Source organism: Anoplopoma fimbria, chromosome 17 (genome assembly GCF_027596085.1).
Source record: "Anoplopoma fimbria isolate UVic2021 breed Golden Eagle Sablefish chromosome 17, Afim_UVic_2022, whole genome shotgun sequence".
Lineage (NCBI taxonomy): Eukaryota > Metazoa > Chordata > Actinopteri > Perciformes > Anoplopomatidae > Anoplopoma > Anoplopoma fimbria.
Window position 1 is genome coordinate 28,361,891 of NC_072465.1, and position 27,609 is coordinate 28,389,499.

The 27,609-nt window shown below is 40.4% G+C and overlaps 1 protein-coding gene across 1 annotated transcript in view; it reads right to left on the reverse strand.

Moving 5' to 3' along the window:
- The window catches only part of LOC129105177 (metabotropic glutamate receptor 7), a 235,651-nt gene that overhangs the window by 93,246 nt on the left and 114,796 nt on the right, over positions 1-27,609 (reverse strand). The window contains exons 3-4 of the mRNA XM_054616064.1: positions 20,904-21,039; positions 20,101-20,255 (exon numbers count right to left, since the gene is read on the reverse strand). Coding sequence (XP_054472039.1) covers positions 20,101-20,255; positions 20,904-21,039 — 291 coding nt within the window. The remainder of the gene's footprint in view (positions 1-20,100; positions 20,256-20,903; positions 21,040-27,609) is intronic.

The window sequence follows — 27,609 nt, forward strand, 5'->3', positions numbered from 1 at the left end:
CATATCATCTTTTATTTCCTTTATGATATTTTGTTATTGTTTTAATAAAAAAAGAACAGCAAACAGAAGCTGAATATGGCCACTTTGGGTATCCGTGTTAAAAATACACCATCAACAGTAAACACACTGAAAAAAAGCAGGGAAACAAGAATGAAATACTAAAACGACTTATGATACTAGTTCAATACCACCTTTTCAATCCCCAATTCCAGGGTTTTTCCATGAAATCAAACAGGTTAATCCAAATATGGATTCATACAACCTATAAAAAGATCATATTTTGGGTAAATATAATAACGTAGGAAACACTTTGTCAAGTTCAGGCAGCAAAATTGAATAAATCAACGAAAATAAATACACCAAATGAGGGACTATTTTAAAGTTCTACATGTAGAATGATGATTTTGTAATGTGAGGGTTGTGACACAAGAGGAAGTAGCAGGTTTAGAAGAGCTGGCCTGATAATGAAAGACTCCAAACCTGCTCTGTCATGTACAATTTAAATCCAAATCCTTCCAATCAAATCACTTCAACCCGAAGAATGAATACTATTTGAAAAAAAAAAGCATTAGCAAATCGAGTGAGAATCCGTTTCTTTCTCTGCTGACGGCTTTGTCTCCTGCAGCCTATCATTCAGATCCTCACAATAGTCGGAAGAGGAAATTCCGTAAATTACTTTATCTTAAGAACTGTACTTAATCATGTCGCTATTCTCCCTCTAAGTATTGGGTTTTAAATGACAGGCGCACTCGCTTTCCATCACCGATGCTGCTGAGATGTCCTTGACACCCTCTCATGATGTCACTGACGGGTACATTTTAAAATAATTTCTGGCAGGCTAAAATTAGGATCTTGACCTCTATTGGTTTCTCTGTGTGAAGCTCCAAGTCAGCATAAAGGAGGACGTCAGAGGAGGTTTGTAAGGTGATGGCCATGGAGGTTAAAAGCACACATGAATAAGAGAAACATAGAAAAGATGACAGGAGAATAAAACATACGAAAAGGTGTCTGTTACAGTGAGAGATTGTAATTCATAATTCACCCAGTGATGTGATCTGTAAGTCGGGCTGATTGGGACTCTGGGAGGAAAGTTAGAGAGCTGCCGTCTCCTCCAAAAGCCCTGTCACGTGACCTCAAGTAGACCGCCATGTTCCAAATGTGTTCACAGTGAATTGGTTTAAACCATAGACTGTATATACGAAGTGGAAGTAGTCATAGGGACGTCCCCAACTGGTTTGTGGACGGTCGTTTTGAAGCCTCAAGATCGACGATTTTGTCGCCATCTTGGATTACGGCCATCGCCATCCTGACTTTTTGCAACCAGTGAACACAAGTTACCATATTTGGAATGGGGAGGAGTGACATAGAGACGCCGAATACGGCTCTGGTAGCGGCAGCGACCTGTCAATCACTGTGTAGTCCCGCCCTAAAGCATATATCCTGCTTTATGGTCTGTTTGACTCTAAATGGAGCATCATTTACTAAATGAACATCATGCTGTATTGAAGAAGACTTGAAACTAGAGATTGAGACCATAAACTCATGTTTACAATGTTTACTGAGGGAATAAATCAAGAGAGAAGTAGAGTCATTTTCTCATAGACTTCTATACAACCAGAGGAGTCGCCCCCTGATGGACAGGAGAGAGAATGCAAGTTAAAAACACTTCCGCATTGGCTTCATTAGGCACAACTGGATGTTGCCACCTGGTTTAAATGGAAGTAACTTAAAGGTTCTATTACTTTTACCGGGTATTAACGTTTAACAGTGTGGCTTTTCTGCTCGTTTGCTAACTAGTTGTCACTAACTCTCAACAACAACGTGTAACAATGGACGTATCCAACACTGAGGTCAGTTTTTTTCTGACTGAAAAGAACTTAACCTCGTTGGGTCAAAGATATTGTACAACAACAAGATTCCCTGAGCCATCATCTCCTCCATGTGTTTACTTTCTGCACTGAGACGGACAAAAGTGGAATAACTGTCAATCACAGTTCAGCTCTGGGAAGCAAAGACAAGATGAGGAGTTTGAGAGAAAAAGAAAGAGAAAGAGAAGATACCACGATCTACTGTACATGTACAGATCTAGTGTATCAACGGTATCAATATCATACCTCAACTGTTCAGCATTCTTGTACTTACACTATATATATTTTGTACTTTTACCTGCTAACTGTAACTGCTGCTGTTCCTACTGCTCATAGTGTATATATCTACAGCCTTTACTGTTTATTCTACATATTATTCTGTATATACTCTGCACATATTTCTTTTTGAAACTACAATCTGTCCGTGTTCCCCCTGGCAACTGCAGACGTTCCTGTCGTGTATCTGTTCAGGAATCACCGCCGTGAACGTCAGATGTTCACCGGCTCAGCATCTGTCACACATCAATCAGTGGAATCACACACCTTCTCCTGGAGAAACAAATCATCCGTCGGCTGCATCACGAATGCAGGCCTTCTTTTTTTTTGTATTTCCCTTTCTGTGAGAGGAGCTTGAACGCATCAGTCGGGCGGCGTGGATGCAGAAACTAGGGCAGAAATGAAAACTGCCTCTCAAGGTACTTTGACTGACATGATTTTTCCGTCCTGGTCTCTGCGGGCTGGAGAGGGACAGCTGTGCCGCTAACATCTATTTAAAGATGTCTTTCTTTTGAGGCCATGAAATATGAATGCAAACAGAAAAACTCAGCTGTTGTTTCACGCACTGATACATTCTGAAGAGGACCATGAAGACGTATGCGTGTGATAACCTTAAACAGCAGGAGGACACGTTACCAGACTATTCCAGTGACTCCCTTAACTCACCGTACTTTAACAACTGTTATGGATTATATGCATTTACTCTCCACGAGTTCCTCAACCAGTTTATTCTCTCCATAAAAAAAACAAATGAATAGACGTTAAATGGGCTGACTGAAGGGCAGATTATTCCTTCGGCATCTTCCCGCAGCTTGAAGGAAAAACTAAATTAGGAACGTCCTTGTAATTACTCTTCGGAGAGGAGCATTAGTGCAACAGAACGCCGAGCATACATTTGAAAAAGTGGGGATTCAACAATAATTGCATCTGGATGTAACCTCAAGGGCGAACGCGGTGTTTGATGTTCATTTATAAGAACCCCTGATGAGGCTTAGCCTACTTTATGGAGCAGATCGGAGTCTGTCTCCGGGTCCTGAGGAGAAGCTTCCGATCCACTGAAGAGAATTCCAACCGATCGACCGTTATTTAAACATTAAGAGCTGTTATATTTACAGGCTGCACAGTGACACGCAGGTTTCTCTGATATCGTTTGGTTATTCGGTTATTGCTTTAATCAGTATCTGTATCGACATCCTTTAAATTCAATGCAGGCAATGGTCTGCACAACCATTTGTTATTATTGTTAATATTATAATTATTGTTGGCACTATTATGTTGATGATTATCATCATTATTTTTATCATCATATTTAGAATTAATTTTAGATAATTTTTATTATCCTTATTATTGACATTATTATTCTGATTATTTTGATGATTATCATAATTATTATGCTTGGTAGTATTAGTATTATTTATATTAATATTTGATCATTACCTTTATTAATATTGTTGTTATTAGTATTGCCATATTTATTTAATTTTAATTTTATTTAAAAAATAATCATTTTAATTTTAATTCTAATTTTTTTTAATTTTTTTATTTCACTCGTCCCGCTGCTGGACTCATTCAGTGAGACTTAATCTTTCCGAGGATTTCATTATCTCGGATGTCTATCCAGATGTCCAAATATCAATAGGTCGACTGCAAACAGGAGCTGCTAATAGATAACTCTGCATACTTTTAAAGGAAACATAATGTAAACAAACGGGGCCCCAGGGGACATGATGCTTCCTTTAAAGTGTCTAGTTGAATGTTGTACACGGGCAATATTGAATTATTAAAAATGTGTTGTTTTGTTAGGATAATATATTTATCCCAGCTGGTCAAAAGAGGAACACAGCAGATGTTGTTTTGAGAGGAAATGTTTGACAGGAATAAAGAGCAGAGCCAGATATCTGTGTTGGACAGCGAGGGGTGGTGACTTCCTCTCTCTGCAGTTTGTTTCCTGCACTCGTTGTTTACTGAGAAATGTCGAACATTTTCTGGGTCAGAGATTTCAGCGACACCGTGAAAGCGCGTCAGACAATTGTGACATGTTATCCCGGTGAGTTACATCACCACGGCATCGACAACCGGCGAGACCAAAGTCTGACATTTTCAGGGTCAGAGACGGAGTCTGCTGTGGTTGGTGAGGCGGAGTCTGTCACTGTCCCTGACAACCATGTCACATTCTATCGGTTTGCTCTGAAAGAAATGTCCATTTTTGGAGCAAATTGTCTCTTATTTTGAAAGCAACGCCAACATGAGAGCAAAGTGGAAAGAAAAACTTTGAAAATTGATAATTAACAGCTACTGAGGATAAAAGATGAAATGTGCTTCTTTTATCAAACTTTCTTTTCTCAAATGTTCCTAAACCGTCATTATGGAATTGATCATAAATACCAAAACTACATCTTGCAGTTTTTTTTTCTCCTAAAACTGGTGTATTTGAATAATTCTAAACTAAACAGTGTTGGAATGCAAATTTAACCGGAAAGTTGAGACTCTTGTGGATCCAATGAGCTCTATTGTATTAATGTGTAATGATGTTAAACCCCATAGTCGCAATTTTACACACTGACAATTTTTTTTTAAACTGGACATCACTGTATAGAATGACCTGTTTTGCCCTGTAGAATAATAACAGCCTCATGAACTTTTAGAAACACAAACTACAGACCTGGAGCATTCGGAGGATGTATGGCCTTCCTAGGTATATTGACCTTAAGGGGGTTTTCTGAGCAGTTTACAGAACGGAAGTGCTCCACATCGAATGGCCTAAAAAAATGCAGAAATCTCCAAAAGTATAAAGTTTAAACATTACTGCTTTTTTCTGTAGTTTTCCTAAAGGTCTTGGTGTCTTAATGTGGTATTTGTGAGGTTATTTTTAATACATTTTCTATCAATTCTCAACTTTTATAAAACTGTTAAATTTAGCACCAAAACTGGTAAACCAAAAGGTATCAACCCAAAAAGTTATTAAACAACTTATGGGACGTAAGTCATCATAGTAATGACCAACATATACTTCTATTGTTATGTTCTTAGCCTTCAAACAATCAGGTCCAAAGCCTTGAGAAGATGCAAAAAACTTCTACGTAGAAACTCCTGTTGAACCTCCATCTCCTCCTAAAAAGACAAAAAGGTGTCTATGTGGGTCTCTAGGGGTTAATCTGGAGAGAGTAGTTTCTTTGCTGATTAAAGTATAGATTATAATCTGTTCAAACAAACTCCACCGGATCATTAATGACTTGTGGGCCTTGATGCTGGTAGAAGATGCTGGCTGAGTGTAAACCGATGGAGGCTGTGTGCAGCTAAATTCTGGATCTGTCTCTGTTTCCGGTTGATTTACTCACTGAAGTCTCTGTAAACAGGCTGCCGTGCTCATCTCTTTATTATTACCTCGCCCTCCCAATAACGACGCTTTACAGACGCCGGCGAGGGCTAAATTCAGGTTACTGTTCTACCTCTTTAATTGTTGGAGGCTGTTACAGCAGACTGAGAGGAAATCTGCAGCGCTGCAATAATCGGATTTCTATTTGCAACAGTCGATAGCCGGTTAATGATGCCAGAACTGATCATCAGTCAAAAGGAACAGCACTGCTCGGTCTCTATCAATTAAAACTGAATGTGATTTTAATTGGTCATGGTGCATAATAAAATGCAATATATCCACAATGTGCAAAACACTTCTAATGCATTTACTAGACGATCAACGAATCGGAAAGTCTGGTCCGGCGGGTTTTGATGACACAATGTTTTACACTAACAAGCCACCACAGCGTTTGAGCAAACAATCAAACAAACAATGATAGACTTATAGACAGATACTTCAAAAAGAATCTCTTCTGAACTACTCGTGTTGATATTGTGAACTTGCTGCCCTCACACGAACCTGACGCTCTCTTATTATAGCATCCATCACCGGCTCAATATTTCAGACGTATTTCATTGGAGTGAGGGGTGTTCATGCCGAGAGAGGAAACAAACCAATAAGAGTTTGTTTACTTGCCTCGCTGCCAGTTATCAAGCTCTAAGTGCTCCACTGATGGGAGCGGCGACTCCACCGGGACGCCCCTAATAATGCTGCAGTGTTCTCAGCGAGTCTCAAAGCACTTTCTATCCTCACTGATACAATCTGAATCTCCAGCTTAGCTTCCACTTGCTATTTGAAATGTCTCGTATCTGATTAAATCCAGATGAGATTGAGGACACTTTGATTTACGCTCAGAGGCATGTATGTGTCTCACAGGTCTGTCTTTGTTTACTGGGAAACATGCAAATCAGGGACGGTCCAGAAGGAGGTGCTAAGAAGACGTTTGGTAACTGACAAAAACACCAGAAGAATTTACAACAACTGCATGGCAGCAAGCTAACAGCTAACCATAAGATAGCAGAAACATGTGGAGGGAAGACGTAGATACGCTGTGCAACGTATCTTCATACAGCAGTGAGTGTGGTATCTTAGGAACAAGTTTATCCTCATTTGTTTTCGTGCGTTTCCCCACAAAAGTCTAGCAACGCTCGTCAACTTCCTCTTGATCCAAAAGAACTTCCCTCTTCAGAGGAAATAATATCGTTATGTTAAGGCAACAGAACCAGGTCAGTTTGAAAAAGATTGCGGTTTGGCTTCAAATAACTCAGAAATCTTCACAACCGGTTCCTGGAGAACAATCTGTTTTTATTTGGTAATGGTAATGGACTGTACTTGTATAGCGCTTTTCTAGTCTTCCGACCACTCAAAGCGCTTTTACATTACTAATCAATCACCCATTCACACCCATTCATACACCGATGACAGGAGCTACCATGCAAGGTGCCACCTGCCCATCGGGATCTCTCTAATCATTCACACCCGTTCATACACCGATGGCACAGCCTTCGGGAGCAACTCGGGGTCAAGTGTCTTGCCCAAGGACACATCGACATGGACTGCCGGAGCCAGGGATCGAACCACCGATCCTCTGATTGGAGGACGACCCTGCGCTCCACTGAGCCACAGTCGCCCAGATGTTTAAAAGATGTACATTTGCATTTACATCTTTTAAACATCTGGTTTAATGAGACTAAACTTGGTTTTAGTTTGTCTTGAATGCTTCCTGGATATGTTAACACTGAGCTGTCTCCAGATCAGATAGTTATAAGAACCACCAGAGACACCTGAAGTGACTTAGTGCAAAAGGGGTCTAAAAGTTACGATCTTGATCTGAAGCGTTGTATCAATAATTGGCTCACATTCTATAAAGAACTAGAGAGAATGCAAGTTTTAAGACACTTCTACGTTGGCTTAACTCTTTAGAACCGGAGCTTGCAGCCTTATAAGGACGGAAAACATGTAACGTACATCACTGACTCAACTTTTATAATAATCTAAATCTTAGACGACAAAGGCTGCCTAGTGCGTCGGAACCAGGCGACGAGCGGCGTGACCAAGCTGTCCGTCCGTCCTGAAGTCAGATGTGCGTGCTGAGTGAAGCTTCCACTCTGACGACGTTGATTGCAACAACTAATCAGAAGCCTAATTAGGCTCGGAGCATTTCCTCACAGACGGCAGGTAATTGCAGCATGTGCATAATGAAGAAGTCTCTGAAGAGAGCCGTGGGGGCGAGTTTTCTCTGAACTCTCTGATGGCGAGCTATTGATTGAACAGCGCAGCAACTCTCACACACACACACACACACACACACACACACACACACACACACACACACACACACACACACACACACACACACACTTCCTGTGCAACACATCGTTTGCCTTTTAATGACGCCATTAATCGGCGTTCTTCCCCTCTCGTCTTCCACAGCTCTCCTTCTCTTTCACTTTAAGTGCCACCCTTCGGTCCCCCCCCCCCATCCTCTCTTGACACAACTGTGACACAAACAACAACAACAACAAATAACGCCGTGAACGACTGAAACTCTGAACTTCTTTCCTGCAAAGCGACACGGTTTCCAGTTCTGTTGACAATTTAACTGCGAGAAAGCCGGATTCCAGCTGGGAGAAACTAAAGAAAACATTTCCTCTGTGAAGTTCACGGTGACACATCAGAACACATTAAAGTTCATACAAGAAATAATGATGTGGGAAAACAAATGGAGTATTTACATGTTTTTCTTTTACCCCTGCTGAGGTTATTGACTGATGGCTTTGAATTAAAAAGTTATATCATGTAAAGTTTGTTGATGATCAGAAATGTACTAACACCCACTGACATTTGGATTCTGTTTTCAGTGGGAAAGTTTACAATCATAATTCATTTCCCAGCCAAATTACTGCTGTTGATGGAAAAACACTAATACTCACTATGAAATAAAAGTGGAAATTGTCTCAGTTAGTCTTTCATCTGTTCTAACATTCACCAACTCTGGTTTGGTAAAAAATAAACCCTTGATTCACAGAGTTAGGTGTGAAAAAGCTGTTATATTCGCTCCTCAAATTCACCAGACTCCGTTCACAGAAACATGAATTTGGCCTCGCTTCATTCAAACAGACACAAAATAAAACTCATCAAAGCCTTGTTGGTTAGTCTCTCCACTGTTCCAGCAATCAACATCTCTTTTGGAGGGTTTGAAAGAGAGACCGAATAATAAGAGATTTAAAAAAAGTAGTTACTACCGTGACATTTTCACTGTTTACTAAACCTGTTTACCGGCATGACACCACCAATTTTTGAGGTCTTTCCCTTCTAAATAAAACCTGCATGTATGCATTCAATTTGGTGATAAAACTGTATTAAGAGTCATTTTGGAAAGCAGTTTTTCTATAATTTGTAATGCATTTCTTTCATACAGAAAATGATTCTGAGCTGAATTAAAGAAACAAAGACGTTTAACTTCTAAAATGTCCACCTGATTTTGGTTCTACAAATAAAACTCAAAGGTTGACCTGAGTTATTAAAATCCATGCTGATGGGAAATATGAATGTCTGAACCACATTTCATCATAATCCATCCAATAGTTGAGAGAGAGAGAACAGGTAGAGGACAAAGTCAGCCAATGAAAACACAGCACAGTAAATAAATCAGAGAGAAACCCAATGATTGTTTGTTGTTCTTGTTTACAGGAGTGACATCAGAGTGAAGTCACTTTGAGTATTTCAGGTGTCTCGCTATCTGAGCTCCGACTCTCACTGCTGACCTTCTAACAGATTAGTACCGTCCCTCGTCTTTTCTGTCCTGCTGAATAAGAATAAAAAATGACCTGAGCAAAGCGTGAGAGCTGGAAAAGCCAAAGTGAGCCGAGGTCACTCCCGGGCCGCGGCGATGTCGGCCGTGCGATCCTAGAATAGCTTGTGTGGCGTGTGTCAGCCCTCTCACCTGTGGGGCGCAGGACGGTGTCAAACCAGTGTGTGTGTGTGTGTGTGTGTGTGTGTGTGTGTGTGTGTGTGTGTGTGTGTGTGTGTGTGTGTGTGTGTGTGCTTCATCAGTAGACATCTGGTGCTCGGAGGCGGGTGTCTGCAGACCAACCTGTTTCCACTCTGCTTCTCCAACTTCACGCTCTACAACCGCAAAACTAACATGAGCATCTTTTCCCTCATGCAGGCTGTAATGGGAGTCTGGGAAGATGGTGTTTATAGTGTGGTTATGAAGAGTTCTTCTTATTCATATAAAGCAGTGGGCAGTAGACACGATCTCTAGCTGTTTATGTCACAAAAATGTCTTTATTCATATATATGTGGGAAGTGTTGGAAATTGTCTCAAACCCTTAAATCCCATGTTTGTGCACATGCACTTTTATGCTTTTGCACGCACCATAGCTTTTTTCACGAGGATCAGGGACAATTATTTCACCGTTTATGTCTTTAATATTGGCAATTCCACAGTGCAGAAAACGAAAATGTTCTCTTGCATCATGTGCAGTACGCAGGATCTTTATTGCCTACGAAGGAGGAGTAAACCTCCTAGAACTCTCAGGAGGAACGACGGCTAACCAGCATACAGAAAGAGCCACAAGCGTCATAGCAACAGTTATGCTATTGATTTAATAACAGTTACTTACTCTGATTTATGGAAACACAGAACGACAAATCAATGTTATAATTCAGACACACGGTGCATTGTTGGTTATATTGGGTTAGGTTATTATGAGTGGGATAAAACATGAAAGATGATCCAAAAAAACAAAAAAAGTCAAATCAAACAGAGTTTGAAGACACAGACTTTTTTTTTAAATAAACTGTTGACATGAAGGTCCGAACAAAAATAGTCAGTCTAAAAATGTTATAAAAAAAAAAAAGCTAAAAAAAAGATTTGAGATGGTCTCATCCTGAACAAGTTATCTGGAGAATGTGGGGAATATTATATCTGATTAATATATTGTTATCAACCTCTAGTGGACACAGTATGAAACTTCTCCTCTCATTAAGACATAAGTCTTTGAGTGTAAAAAATCTATTTTTCCGACTTGCTGGTTTTCTCATCACTGATCTCAAATGCTCCGTCATCAATCGATAAAATCACATCAGCCATCAACATCTGAGAGCCACACAGCTCCAACAGTTCATAACATAAACTATTCCACGTGTTGATGTGTGCAGCGAGGGGGGGGATATGAAGAGAACGTGGACATCATAATGAATCTGACAGAAAATCTTTGCTAAGGGCCCGTTTTGCTCATTGAAGTGTGCAGCTAGCTTTTCTCCAAACGCTCCCAGAGGCAGAGACGCTGCAATCCTCGGTAAGCACCGGCAGGCCCCTGTACTCCTGGTGTGAGTAAGAGGCTGTGGTGTGTGAATGTGTTTGTGTGATTATCAAACCCTGTTCTGTGCTAACGTAGGATCGTCTACCGCGGTGCTCAGAGCGCAGTGTGCATGTTGATGAACCCTTGTATGTAAGGAGGGGAGTTAATAAAGTTATGAATGCATCTTTCTCTTATTTTCATTCATCTGTTGGCACCAAAATAACGATTGTTCACCCAAAATCTGAGATTTTGCAAATTTCAGATTTCTGGATCAGAGTCTGAGAAAAAACTCATTTAGAGAAAACGGCCTTGAAAGATATGTTTTGTTAAATGACAAACATTTTGAACTAAAGGTATCTGGTTTTGGAATATTATCTTAAATATGCAATGAGGCCAATCTAGAGACAGAATTATGTATACTAAAATAAAACACATAAATGTGTATTTTGAATGATGAAAGAAGACATGGAAGCAAAATAGTTAAAAATCAAAAAATGTCCAGAGCATGAAAAACAATGTTTTGCCATAAAACATGTTGTAGGTCAGTTAACTCTTTTGTACCACTTCTTAAAACCACATTTTACAGACTGACTTTTATGTGATCTTTTTACTTCTTTATTTTATTATTGTTATTATTTTCTTTAATTTTATGTTAATAAATTTCTGTTTCCACACCAAAACAGATTTTTAAAAATGAGATGTCTCAGTGATGATTCACAGACAGAAGAATTCCTTGCGGAGCTGTGGACTACAAACAGGAAACAGGTGGCTGCAAGGCGTTGGGTCAACATTAACATCACGATGGAAACCAACATGTCATCAGGCCAAAAGAAAAGACAAACGAAACAGAAGTTTTTAGTTAAGGTGGAAATGCTTTAACATTTGAGGGATATTCTGCATGCAAACCAAGCTAGAAGACATCATTCAACCTGTTTCAATAAGTTTAATTTCCAACATTCTCTATATTTCTCCTCTCTTTTCGTTTGGTGGTTGTCTGCAGTGCAAAGATAACACACTCTCCTGGAGGGTTCTAACTCGCGTCTTCATTGGGTTGAAAAGAAGGCATTCAATAGACCGACCGAAGCAGGTTCATAACGTGGTTACATTTAGAGTTTCTTCAAATAATCCCATATATATATATATATATATATATATATATATATTTTAGTCTTTAAATCCAACAGCCCCTTTCTTTTAGCATGACATTGTTCTTTAAATACTTATTTTTAGAAGTTGAAGTAAAATGCATTTCATGGCTGCCTCTGCTGCATTTTATCGGTTCCATAAACAGCTGACGTGTTCCTACGGACGTGTTCTCGGTACATGTGAGGTTCAGCATCAGTAGGTACGGGAGTCTACAGGTGGGTGCGTGTTTCTGTTCACACAGTATTCGCTGCTGCAGGGTTCCTGATTTATCTCTGGAGGGTACACGCTGCGTGATGTCACCGGATACAGAGCCCCTGTGAAGTGTTGGGGGGGGGAACCACAAAAAGGTGCACAAAGTGAGCCGTGTAGCTGCTGCAGTCGCTCCGCTTTCTCAGAGCGTTCGACAAATGTTTTACGAGGCGTCTTTAGAAGGAAACTATCCCTCACTGGAGGGCATTTTACCGTCTTCCCTCATTTAGTTTCTTAACATAAACATTGTCTCCCAGTGTGGAACCCCTCCAGTGAACGGCGCTTTATGGAGCACCTCGGAGACGGGGATGATGGCGCGACACTTCCCGCCCACGGCCAATTGGAGAGCAGAAGTGCTCCTTTACACCCCCCGAGGGAAGCCTTCCCTTCTTTACTTCAGACTCAGCTAACACCAGCTGTACGGGGACAGAAAAGCGTCGGGTCGCAGGGTTCATTCTGAGAGCGCAGGCGAAATAATGCGCTATACAAAAAGAATGGTGGCGAGTTCACACCGTCAGATGTGCACGGCGCTGAATGTGGTGTTTGCCGGTGGGCAGTTAAAGGTCAAAGGGGTCTCTGCCCTCTGTGGGAGTCTTGTAGCAGAATTTATCATCATGTTTGAGTCTGAAAAGTGAGAGAAATCTCGATTCCAAGCAACTCTGGGTTTTATTTTTAACCCTGTTCTGTTGTGAGGGTTACAATGAAACTGCACTCTAAATTACCTTTTGAAAGGAAACATATTTTCTCACGGATTACGGTCGCAAATTTAAGGGGTGAACATTGTGAACTGACTGTTACCCTTTAACAGTTTTACAAACATCCCTTAAAAAGATATATTTTCAAACACTGGTTTATTGTTCTGCAATACTGCGATTGGCCACCGGGGAAAAAGCAAGTCTGAGTGGCGACGCTGTATCCAGTTCTTACTACATATCAATGGCCCAAACAGGCTACCGTACATCGTGTCCTCTTGTCACATGATCAATCATCATAGCATATCTGTTTGTGACAAAATACCAAAGAAATAAGAAATCATTCATTTAATTGAATAGTTGAATATGTTTTGTTAGGTTTAATGTATAGTTTATGTAAAATAAGCATTTTATTTTTGTCATAGATTGCTACTGACCTTTCCCCCCCAAAACTATTTGAAAATCATGACAGAGATTTTTTTGCCTTGTTAAGGGAACATATAGCAAATGGCACTTTAATAAGGAGTTTTTCTTTGAACACAGGTGTGATCAGGATGGTGAATAACTTAGGCACTGGCAAGAGAGATCCATCTCTATTTTACGCCTCTGGTGTGATAAAAAAAACCAAAAAGTCGCCAAACACACAGAAGCCATGAGAGGTCACAGCTAAAGCTGGAGCCAAGCAACGACTCTAATGGCCGAAATTAAAACCTACTGCCAAGGGCTCGAGCAACAGCCAAAACTGCTGCTGGGTCTGGAGCCAGTAAACAAGAGAGAGAGAGAGAGAGAGAGAGAGAGAGAGAGGGAGGGGAAAAAAGTCAATTACTGGCTCTTATTTAGCTCAGCCTTGAGTGGGAGAAAACAAATGCCCTTATTTAAGATAAAACTAATCCCCAGTTTAAGAAGAAAACAGAAGCTCCTGAGGTGAAAGTGGTTTCCCATGAGGACGGTGGAGAAGAGACAAAAACAAGTGATACAAAGGTTTCTTGGACGGAAGTAAGAAGATTTACCTGTGGCTTTCCTCCATGAACAGAACAAATGGTGCTGCACCATCAAGTGTGTTGTTTTTTGGAACACCTTGGTAATTGAAAAGTCACTAACCTTTCCGAAAGTACTATTATTAGAAATCAGTTTATTTTCTATTGTTTTAGATCTGATAATCAGAGTGTAATGTAGCCATTGGAGACTTAAAAGGTAATCCAAAAAGAGAAAGGTCAACACTTTCTGCCCAGAGGAGAGATCGGAGTGGACGGAGGAGAGTGGAAGGTAAGAGTAACATGGGACAGTTAAACGTGAGAAAAAGAAATGACAGGTGCACTGATGGAAAAAGACTTTTGGTGTGAAGCAGGAGAGAGGGTGCTTAGCGTGATCAGTGTCGGCGGATAAGCGTCTCCTCCTCCCATCTCTTTCCCGTTTGTCAGATTAGCGTTCGAGTCTCACAGCGAAGCCACGAGAATCCATTGTGACAGGCTGCCAGAGAGCCTTCCCGGAGGATTAGATATACGTTCTCCAGGACACGGCCATCCAGACACTGCTGCAATGGAGGGACAGGCAGGGCCACACACAGAGCCACACACAGGGCCACGCAAAGGGCCACGCAAAGGGCCACGCAAAGGGCCACGCAAAGGGCCACGCAAAGGGCCACGCAAAGGGCAAATATAGTCCAAACACGATTATCTCCTAAACTAAAGTAAGTAAGTAAGTTGTTTTCTGGGAAGACAGAACTTTATTTTGAAAAATAACATACAGATGTAACAAGTGGGAGTGGACTTGCGAAGGAAAACAAACAAAAAGTTATGAGTAATGTATTTAGTAAGATATACGAATGGTTGTCTAAAAAAGTCATTTAGAGAAAAAATTTAACAATAAACACAAAAATGAGTATTTGGGATATTTTCTTTCCACTGCTCTGAAAGAAGACATGTTCTGGAAGCAAAAGAGACCAAACTCTTGTTCAAACCCATTTTTACTGGCTTTATTTTATTATTCACATAAAATACAAATTCATTATTATTAATAATAATTCCAGCTTTCAAGGAAACGGTGATATGAACAAAGCAGGCGCTATATTTTTCAGTGTCTCCCTCTCTCCCTCTCTCTCTTGTAAAAAGCAAACTAAAAACGATCTGGATATTTGGTGTTTATGTAGAAAAGGTTCGTAGACTAGTGAAACAAAGTTGGTTTTTTTTGGGCTACTCCACAGTTAAAGCATAGAGCTCCACTGCTGCTATAATGAACGTTAAATCACACGCTGAGTGACCCGGATATCATAACTCCTGGAATACATCCAGTTTCTAAAATGAAATAAGATAAAGAGATGTTTACTGCCCACGCAGCAGTGCGAGATAAATGATCTCTAATTAGAAAGTCAGTCATGATGTTAGGTGCATCATTGTTTGGATGACGAGCTGCTGTTCCTGCACAGATTCATACAAAAAAATAAAAGAAAATATTTTTGTCAAATTAGGAAACATCAGTTTCATATAGGATGTCTTCATTTTTCCATAAAGTGCTTTGGTTCTTGTGCATCTTCTTTGTGGAATTTGTAGAATATTCTAAATCATTTCATTTTTTGTCCTCTGCAGCTAAATAAAGTTATTTTTCTTAACTATGATATCAAAGCAAAAAGCAGCAAAAAATTGTATAAATGTAGTAGTATTAACACTTTTTTTCCTTGCAGCCGTAAAGGTTGCCTCTCTTTCATGCCTCGTGTAAAGATTTAGCATACAGTTCACAGTCACTTCCTCTTCTCTCAGGGCTAAATGTGTGCAGGAGGACATCCGTCTTGGCGGATACCGATCATGTTTGAAGCATATAGAGCCAGATTAACATCCACATCCTCCTATCTCCTGCGTACACACGGTCACGCTGAACCCACCAGCTATATATTCCTACAAAGAGGATGGAGAGGAGTGGGTGGAGGGAGCGAGGGAGGGTGAAGGCATCTACATCTATCCTCTCTAACCTCTCTCTGGTTCATTTCCTTATTCCATCTCTGCATGCAGTCACATGGACGGTTGCATTTTCTCTGGACTGAGCAGCACAGGAAACAGTAGACGTTTGCTGCATTGCGCGATTTTGGTTTTAAACAGACTCAAATTTGTGAAGGGTGGCTTGGAAAATGTAAAAGAAAAAAAGTCAAAACAAACCTTTCTAGTACAGCTATATTATCCCTGCTTCAGTATACACACTGTGAATACATTGAACAATAAAAACAGAGAGCGGGAACATGCAAGTTTTGCCTCACATTTGTAAAAAGAGATGAAAAGCAAACAACTTTTAAAATGATCGTATTCAGAATGGAGTCTGGATCGATCGGTGCGAGGCTATGCTACATTTTTAGCTCCATCAACCCTCATAATGACATAATACAGGTCATACGGCAGTGACGTTATTGTTTATGCCATAGATAGTCTATGGTTTTCACACCTACATTGATACACAAGTTTAATCCAGTCAATGTACAAATAAATGAATGAACTATTGATCTACATACGGCTACAACATTTTGTTCTACCATTTCTAAATCAACATCTTCAGGACGTCGGTGACGACAGGAGGAGAGGCTAAACGCCGGAAGACTTGTGCGACAAAGCGTCACTCCAATTTCTTGAGCCTGAGATGAAATATTTAAACCGTCCCCAATATGTGAACGATCATCACCTGTCGCTAATTGCCGTCTTTTTGCCTCTTTGCATTGACTTTGTATGCAATGCCGCCAAGCCAAAAGGTCACTCTGCATACGGCATGAACAGACCTTAAAGCTCACCGATTAACATGAAATATCTCGTTTGTTTAACCTGTACACAAAACAAAAGCCAAATTGTGGTTTTATAGAGTTTTGTGTCTAACTTCGTACATTGATCTTTGCTAACGACCTGAGATTAGCTAATGATGGTATTTTTCTTCACATGCACACACAAGAGGTTTAACTCTCATATGCAGAGAAATGATTCACTCTGGAGCCGACTCGGGCAAAGCAGAGTAGCTCTGCAACAGAAGCAGGATTAGATTTTGATCGACTTTATTTCAGACGATACTGATCCAAGTTTGATATTAGGATCAGCTCTGGACGTCTCCAGCTGTCAGGGTTTAACAGCTCAAACTCCCTGTTTATCTCCTGTGGAAGCTGTGGCGAGTCTCAAGAACTTTTACATTCTTTTTTTTTATTTTATATTTCTAACAGAAAAGCGCAATCAAAATATTACGTTATTAACGACTTTTAATTTGATGATGTAGCCAGGTGTTATAAGAGGAACAATACCCTCAAAGTTTCCGTGTTCCAGGAATGGGTGACGCAAAATCCATCCCGTAATGAACAGAACAACTCGGTATGTTCATTTATGCTTGCCAAAGTTTTTGGGTAATGCCATTATATAATAAGATGTTGATACATTTCTTTTCGTCTAAAGTTCAGTACTTCTTCAGCAGCCTGATATTAAAACGACAGGGATGTTGTAGATTAGAAGGCGTAATTGACTCCGGGATGTGGATCCATCTCAGCTGGAGGCCGCCGACTCAGCGGGCGTTCGCTGCCACAGGGGGGAGGATGAAGTTCCCACAGCCCTCATCCTCATCTCATCATCCTCTTTCTACACCTTCCTCGTCTCTGTCTGTCTCGCACCTATTCTGGATCTTTGCTCTTTTGTCTTTCCTCTGTTCTTTTTTTTCTCCCCCCTCAGACTTTCATCCTCCAATTTCATATTTTCCCATCTTTTCCTCGCTCCGTCTCTCAGCAATTACCGGCTGCTGTGTTCAGACAGGCGGCTGTCATTTGCATTCACATGATAAACACAAGTTGGATGTATATTTTCTGAGTTCTGAGAACACAATGAAAGGGAATGTGACCTTTTCCACTCTGGTTCAAAAGCACAAACAGAGATTTTGATTTATTTATAATAACACACAACCCAGTGTGATAAGAAACAGACTAGATTTGAAATGTTATTATGTTCCCCTTGCTCCCTATATGGACATGTATGTGATATCACACAGTGGAGCTGAGGAAAACAGAGGAGTGAGAGTGTGCACAGAAAACAAATGAGGAGTTTGTCCTCCCTCTAGCTGCATACATTTCCATACCCCTAACATGCTGCAGGCACCCAGACTTCTTCACGTCGTTATTACGGACTGAGAAGCAGCGTTACGACACTCAGTGACAGTACGGCGTAAACACCCAGAGGCAAACCCAGTGACATCGTATCTGTGATATCAGACCGGTCCAGGGCCCATCCGTACATCCTGCCCAACAAAGAATGGACTGCTCCAAAGACTAAAACTCCACGGAGAAATTTACCTTTACTATTAAAACTATGATATAAACAATAAGGAAAATACTGAAAGGAATCAACTACTTTTATATGTGACCCATTTAACGTTGCAGTGATCTTGTGCTAACATTGTGTTGCCCGGGCCGACCCGCTTCGGCTCTAAATTATCACAAAGTGAATGGAAACGTGCAGCATGGGCCGTCTCGAGGAGGGTTGTTGTGTCAGAATCTAGTTTTAAGACCGTCATTAGTGCAGTTTTGTGCTGACATGGTGCATATTGATACATTAAACTTGCTAATCAAATGATCAGAAAACCAGGTGATATTCTACCACAGAAAACTGCTCAGAGAGTGGGAGGAATGAGGTGTTGATAAAGGCCCCGCAGAAGCTTAATCTGGTCATCATGAAGCCACATTTCCCCTCTGCCTCTCGCCTTTTCTCTTGTCTCACAGCCTCTGATGGAATGGGTCTTCTGCCCTTTTTACCCGAGCTACCCGGACCGCCCGTCACGGCCCGGCGATCTCCCCTACCGTCTTTATGCACAGAAAAACTGCCATTTCCATAAATCATTTGTCAAAAACAACGGGGACAAAAAGGGATCACAGAGCCCATCGAAAGGGGGAACAATGTTTATTAGCGTGCCAAAGATGACCCCCCCCCAAGCAGATCCAAGGTTACACACCCACACCGAGCTCCTTGGAGGGTGCACCGCATGTCGGTGAAATATGTTTTTCCAGGCAAAGAAAAGGGCAGAAATTGATGTTACAACAAAACATTGACAACACGATTAGCAAGGCTTTTTGTTGTTGTTGTTGTTGTTGTTGTTGTGTGCGTGGGGGGAGGGAGGATTTTGATTTGTGAAAAGAAAATGTCATTTGGCTGCTTCCCATTAACTCACTGTCGTCGTTGTGTATCAAGAGTACAAAGGATTCCTGTTTTATTTGATGTCAAAATCTTCATTTTTACAGAACTACCACAACAAACGCAGTTCTATATCCCTGTCAACAATCTTTGTTTGACACGACAGCTAGTTGTCTGCAGTTACTAAACTACACGGCTGTAATACCAATGCAGCTTTCTCTGATCGCAGTTTTGTGCATCTTTAATTCAGCGCTGTCAAATAGACAGACAGATTTCTGTAAATCTCTCTTCACTCGTCTTTGGCTCCTGAATGGAGTAGTTTGACATTTTAGGAAAAATGATAATTCAATTTCTTGCAGAAAGTGAGATGTTCAGACTGATACCACTCTCATGACTGTGTAATAATTACGAAACAGCAGTCGTCCGTTGGTTAGCTTAGCTTAGCATAAAAACGTGATCCCTGCAAAACAGCAAATAGACTAGTTTTAGTACTGCTTAAACAAATAAGATATGACACGTTAGTCAGTGAGTTTAAGAGCAGCTAATAATAGGAGGATTTAATGATCTTTGGACAGAGCCAGGCTAGCTGTTTCCAGTCTTTATGCTAAGCTAAGCTAAGCTAACCGGCTTCTGCTTCATATTTACTGTAGAGACATGAGAGTGTTAGCAATCTGAACATCCAACTCAGAGAAAAAAATAATTATTCTCCAACTAAAGCCAAATACTTTCTGACTCCTGTTTAGATGATGCACACAGAGGGAGGGAGAACTTTCCTCTTCATCCTTCATGGAACGAGAGTTTAATAAAAGCCCATCAATGATGACGTTTAAAATACGATCATCATCAAAAAAGTCCTCTGCAAGTTTGTCCCAAGAAACCACAAACCGATGACTGAGCTTTTCCATCGTTCAGTCAGCTCCAGAGATAAGAACATGACACAAATGTTCAAGCAACCAAGAAAAAGTCAGGAACAAGTGAGAAGCCCATTCTGACATATTTACACACATGGTGACCAAAGAACACCGTTCAGGTGAGGTGACAGAGATGTTGAAGGTTTCTAAATGAGCTCACCGCTGATGGTGGCTCTCTTGGGCAGGATGGTGACGGCTCCCACGGCAGCGTCCTCCAGCTGGTGGATCGGACTGTTCTTGGCCCCCCAGCTGTCCGAGCCGATCCACATGAAGTGACCGACCTGGTCCGCCCGCTTACTGGCGTTCAGGATACCCCTGGATCCAAACACACACGGTCACTTAGTCAAATGGAACTGAACTTTATTCTGAAATTTTAATCTATGTTGCAAACTAAAAGAGCTTTGCATTATGGTCATTATGGGGCCGACACGATAGGGGGGTTGAGTTTGATGAGTACCAAGGGGTTGTATTGACTCAACAGTCTCAGGTTACCTTAAATCTGTCACAAATGTATTTATTGGTGGCACAAAACAGTGTGCAAAGGATTCACATATTATTTACAATCATTAAAAAAAAGTAATATGAACGTTTATAAAGCTCTAGAGGAGATTATAACAGTTCAGTTCAATTACATTTTTTTTATAATACAGCCCAATATAACGAATCGGAAGGTTGATTCAGGGGTGGCTTTAACAAAAAACATTTTAGTTTGGGTAACGAAACCAAACTTTTGTATATAAAAATAGCATTAACACAAGCTATTGTCTTGGGTGGTGTTTCTAACTGGTTTCAGCAAAGTTAACCCAGTATCGCGTTGGTGCAGGGCTAATGGAAGCAAGTAAACAAAAAAGCAGTTTTGTTAAAGTAAAGAGTTGAGTTCCACAGTCCATTTTATCAACCTCTACATCTCTCATCATTCCAGTCATGCAAACTTAGAGGCATTTAACGAGGTGCACAATATACCTGATATCCTCGTCGGAGGCGAACATGATGACGGCCCTGGCGTACCGAGTGTCCAGCAGCAGACGGATGATTTTGTCAAAGTCGGAGGGTTTGTGGTCGTGAGGGATCTTCAGAGACTGAGCGATACAGATTCCACCTGAGGAGACACAGAACCAGCAGAGTAAACCCAGAGTGAATCACGGACTGCTGTGCTTCCTGAATGTGTGTATTTTCTGTTTGCTTCTGAACAACCCTTTTGTTTTTAAAGAAAAGGGTTTGTCAAGGTTTCTTTGTGAGACTAAGGGTTCCATTGGGAAGACTTTTCATCCAAAGAACACTTTTTGTAAGAAAGAGTACTTCAAGGATTGTTGAAAGACACTTCCTGTGAACACCACTCCCCCTGCACCGAGAGTCGTGATGGTGTATCATGATTGTTGTTGACCCTTTGTCTGGGTTCTAGATGAAATCTTTGGAATATGAATGTTTTTTATGGTAGAACCTCATGGGTGGGTTCTAGATGAAATCCTTGGAATAAATGTATTTGATGGTAGAACCCCCTGGGTGGGTTCTTGTTCGCAATAGAATCTCCATAGAGGATTTTCAACATAGCAGGGTTTTCTGTTAAACCTCCAATGGGGTGTTCTGGGTGGAACCTTTCACAGCTGCTTCTATGTACAACTCTTTACTTTAGGTTCTAGGTTGAACCCTGTGAAAGGTTTTCCAGGTGGACTTGCATGAAAGGCTCCACCAGCAACCAAAACAGGTTCTTATATTGGAATAAGTCAAAGAACCCTATATGGTTCTAGTTAGCACTTTTATTTCCAAGAGTGTGGGCTAGACATTAAAGGTGGTATTTATAGATTTTTTTGTCTGTACGGGGACTTTAACTTTTAAGAAACATCCTTTGAGGGTTCTTCCAAGAGTTTGTCCTAAAGGTTGAAGAAAGAGTTACCGCGATCGAAGACCCTAAAAGACGACTTTAAAGGAGCACATCAGAGGAAAAGAGAGCCGTTTGACATTTCATGAAGCCAACGATGTTTCTCAAACAGCCGTCTTAAAAGTGTGACGAAAAAGGCTGTGGGAGCTCCCGGCTGAGACATTGCTGCTTTCAATAAATGTCACTCTTTACAACTTTTCTTCTACTTTTCTTTGCTCAGCATGCCTCGTTTCTTCAGCACGCAGTGGGGCGCACAATCATTATGAATTATGAATCTTATCTTATTTCACATCCATAATTGACAACTTATAACAGAGAATGTAAACTTTTGTGATAAGAACGATGACTTCATCCTTTCTAACATCACATGCATTATTAATGTTGCACTACCTATGGCATGTCAGTTGTGTCCTTATGAACACTATAAGGATTTCACTTTTAAAGTGCTTTTGCTCATGAATCTTCCCAGGAGATCCTGCAGAACGTGTTACATGTTAGAAATATAGAGGTCAAATTATAATAAAGGCTATAATCTGCGAAGTCGTCAGTAAAGGTAGTCCAGAGTGCAAAGTTCAGCCTGAGGTCCACAGTCCTCTGCTTTTTAAAATCAGTCAAACTTTTATAAATCTCCATTTAAGATAAGATAAGATAAGATAAGATAAGATAATCCTTTATTAGTCCCACAGCGGGGACATTTACAGGATTACAGCAGCATAGAGGACAAGAGACATAGTAAAAGAAGACAAGATAAAAATAAAATGAAATAAAAAACAAGTATTATAAATAAGCAATACAAAACAGTAAAATCCACAATAACTGGAATATTATATGTACAGACAGAAAAACTATTATAGCTATAAATATAAATTGTAACCACAAGGCTGGTGGTTCAAGCCCCTTACCGGCAACATGCCGAGGTGTCCTTGAGCGAGACACCTATTGTGTCATGTGGTCTGCTGGGAGACCTCGTATTTCCATCCTGAGCGAAATACCACCCGATTAACTTGATTAAGACTTGAAACCACTTGGTACCCTCCGACGCGTACACTTTCATAACATTGTGTTCTGTATTTCTTATGAAAATATGTGTTTCTTAAGATTACAATGACAGAAATCTCTCTCAAGTTTGATCATTTATAATCAAAAGCTGGTGAGAAATGCACGCTGATTCAATTCCTCCACATTCTATTTTCACATCCTATAATACCATGGCAATCAATCCAATTGTTGGTAAATAATAAAGATATTTGACTCAATATTACAAATGTCTACCCCATTGATTGCGAGTGGAACATGAATGTTTGCACAAAATTTCATGACAAACCATCCAAACATGGTTGAGATATTTCATTGTGGACTAAGGACAGACCAATGTTACCATCCACTGAGCCATTGTTTTTATCCTCCCCTGACACTTTTCATACACATTTAAATCTCGCGACCACTTCAAAAACACGTGTAGTTGAAGGTATGCAGATCCACATTCTGATACATTCATTCTCTTTGCAACACCCACGTGCACTAATCACATGTGGCTCAGGCGGGATCTATAATTAAAAGCAGCGTGATGACTTGCATAAATAGTTTGGCCTTTAAGAGCGCTTGCTGTCATTGGGGTGAGAGGAGGGCGACGGCCCTGAAGTCACAGGATGTCTGTCCTCCTGGAATCCTAAATTAGATCAGATATCATGCCACTTACAAAGGGCACCTCAGGCAAGGGCAGCACCAGCTTTTGGTAGACCCAGTCCTCACTGAGACACAACTCTTTGCTGTTTTTGTTGTTGTTCAGATAAACACTTTACACGTACTGCAGTGTCGTCAACAGGTGGCAACCTTCGGAACTGCCAATATAGCTGATGCAGAAGAGTCTTAAAACAAGCATTATCTCTACTGACCAGCAGGGGGCGACTCCTCTGGTTGTATAGAAGTCTATGAGAAAATGACTCTACTTCTCTCTTGATTTATTCCCTCAGTAAACATTGTAAACATGAGTTTATGGTCTCAATCTCTAGTTTCAAGTCTTCTTCAATACAGCATGATGTTCATTTAGTAAATGATGCTCCATTTACAGTCAAACAGACCATAAAGCAGGGGATGCTTTAGGGCGGGGCTACTGTGATTGACAGGTTGATGCCCCTACCAGAGACGTCACTTCCGTATTTATTTTAACTACAAACTAAATTGTATCATGTGATGGCGTACGTTTATGTATTAAAGACTGTATGCATGGAACTTGACACGACTTTTTAACGCAAGACATCATATGAACCGCTGTATGAGTGTACGTTGCATCACCACATCAACCTCTCAGATACGAGAATATAAAGACTAAGATGAGCAGCTGATCCCAGAGCTAATGCTCAGAGTCCGTCAGTCCATCACGCTCTATCTTAGACTATAAAACTGATCCGATGTTTGAGAAAATGACGGGAAACGAAGATCTCATTGCACCCCCCTTTCTCTGTGCAGACGGGAGGTTAAAAGACAAAGTGACCGAGTCGTGAACGCTTCCTTGTTTCATGAAACACACAAGGTCAATAAGAGTCCTTCAGGCCTCAGCGTGGTCGATGTCCACACGACGAATCGAACTCCACAGCGCTCCCTCCAGAGGAGAAAAGTTTACTTCAGCGACCTCTTCACCTCCACTCCATTGTTCCTGTCTTCTATCAATAATGAACATGTGCCGGCAATGAACCACCGACTGGGATCTCCGTTCCAGTGTTCAGAGGTTAATACAATGTTCACAGGGAGTCCATTGTTTTATCACTCGCACCAAATCACCAAATCACCGTTCGTCTCCTCTCCATTCTTTTATGTCATTTTCTCTCAGAGAGACACTTCTCATTTTCTGGAGTAGAAAAAGAGGAGAGAAAATGTCCCAGCTTTGAGATGACAGTCTTAATCTGGCAGAAAGGAGCAGACCTGTGTCTGACCAGACCAGTATTAATTATTAATACATTTGTCTGTATTGTGTAGAGAAACCGTCAGGACAGAAGGCATATATATATATATATATATATATATATATATATATATATATATATATATACACAACAAACTTTGCTAGAGACTGAAGTTTATTTTGAAAAGACCGTGTTCATGTAACGAGCGGAAATTGAAAATATGCTGGACTTTTGTAGGAAAATGCACAAAAAAAACAGAGGAGTGACTTTTCATAAGAGATCATATGAACTGTTGTATGCGGAAATGTTCTGTGTGTGTGTGTGTGTGTGTGTGTGTGTGTGTGTGTGTGTGTGTGTGTGTGTGTGTGTATATGTGTGGCATCTGGCAGATTCATTTGAATGCCGTTAGTGATAATCATTAATTCCATTCATAGTTGAAATTGAGAAAGAGGTGGGGCACACCCTGCTCCTTTTAATATATACTATATATACTATATATACTATATCAACTTGGAATGGCATTAATTGTTATCACTAACAACATTCAGATGAATCTGCCAGATGCCACGAATGTCTCAACAACATTTCATAGTAATCCATAAAGTACATGTTGAGATATTTCACCCTGGACCAAAGTGGAGCACCAACAGATCCACTCTGCCATCAATAGAGCTGGAAACTGTCATTGGGACTCCTAAATAGAACTTCTGACAATTTATCATCCACGTTGGTGACATTCACTGTAAAATATGACTGTCACTCATGAGGACGTTATTGTACCTCAAGTTTTTATCATCTGATTAGATACCAAACCTCATTTCTCTGCTGCAGCACAGAGCTTATCTGTTAGCGCGGTAAAGCGACAGACATTTACAACCCTTGTGTAGCTGGCAGTGAAGTGAGAGACGCACATTAAGTTGATAGACAACCCTCCTTAATTAGGTTCTTCACTGGCTGTTGATGTATTACCTTATCACGGTGCTTTAGGAGCATTCAGAGTCTTCTGTGAAAGTAAATGTTTACCACACAGCGGATACTTCTCATCATTACCGGCTGATATATATATACACGTCTTCTCCTCCCACACAATTTGTGAGGCTGCAGCCACCTTTAAAGCAACGGTGAGTAGATTCACAGCAACATGCATGATGGAGTCAACAGTAAAATCAAATTCTAGAACAGAAACAACGGTCATCAATGTATCATTTGTTGTTTTAAAGCTGGATTGATGCTCGACACGAAAAAATGTTGGTGTCAAGACATAGATACTTACTTACTTACTTGTATTTTCGAGATTAAACCTGCAATAACTTATATTTTTGTCCTCTTCTGAACACAACATTGAGATATCACCTTTTAAGTTGATTTTATTTTTCTAGTTTCAACATTCAGCAGTTACAGAGCAACATAATGATTCAATAGGAGTCGTTGTGTCTGATATTCTCTCTCTTTTAGCTCTGTTTTTGGTCCCCACCACCCTCTGAGGGAAAAATCTGTCTTTTTAGCGGCTAAATGCTTCACTTTGTTCATCAGCTAGTCTCTAACTGAGTCTGTCTGCTTTTTGCTGCTGAGCAGAGTGTGTACAGCAGCTTTTTACACATTATTTTCTTTCAAATTGACGCTAACAAAGAGCTGAGATTGAACCAGAACGGTAAAGTTGTGGGTCACTTTAAGGCTCTATAAAGCCGAGGGGAGCTGCAGATTTACCTGATCTTTCCCTACAAATTATCCCTTTATACGTTGTTGTTGTTGTTGTTGTTGGCAGCAGCTATAACGTCTGTATGACTGATTTAGTCTCTAATTTTCGAAGAGATGAATGTTTTTTGAGGTTTGAGATTGAAAATAGAAGATATTTTATAAACAAAACGGATTAAATGTCAGAATTTAGTGGCTGATTTTTTTCAGTGATATTGAAATGCATATGTCTCCAAATCATTCATTTTGGCTTCACGCAGGCCAAGGACAAAGAAGACAGGATATTCACTCCATCTGTTAATACCTCCACGCGAGCCTCCGTAATATATCGCCGTGACTCCTCATCTCAAATTCAATTGAAAAGCTGAAGCGCACTAGATCAAATATGTGTACGAGAAAAGGGTATCTATCTTTTATTCTGCCAATGAATAAAACATTTGGCATTGTGTGAGCAGTGGTCAAAACCATGGTAATCCTCCCGGATCTCATGTTTATACTGAATCTTTATGAATCTACATCTCTCTGCATCACGACAAAATTACCTTCACGCCTCCAGACAATATGAAAGTGTTTCATGGTTAATTACATTTAAAAAGGGTTACAGTATTCCATACTTAATATTTCTGTCTCTGCGTTATCATGTAACATGTCTAATGGTGGTATAAATTAAGAGAATCAGAAGATTTAGCTTTGTACTCAGCAAAAGGATCTAAACCGAGAGATGTCGTCGTTTTTGTTTCACACATTCTACTCTCTTGTCAAAACCTCCTGTCAAAACCCTCTATTGTAAATACTTACTCATTACTTATTTGCTATTTGATTCTATACATATTTTACTTAATTCTGTCCTGGTTTGCTTGCAACACCTGGGTTCCGCCTTTGGGGATTAATAAAGGCTTCTAATCTTATCTTTATCTTTTCTTACCTGAATAAGCACAATGTAGGAATGATATATTTTGTGTGTGTGTGTGTGTGTGTGTGTGTGTGAGAGAGACTTTTTTGCTCTGTGTAGTGAATTTATTCAAAGAAGCAGCTGAACCATGGAGAAATAGCCTCCGTTATGCTGCTGAACATCCCAGCTGGAATCGTTCCACACGTTGGGCTGAATGGGGCTGAAGTCAGGCAAGAAAGAAAAGGAAGGTTTCAATACTGGAATCTCAAATTACATCAGAGGACAGTGCACTTAGGAAAG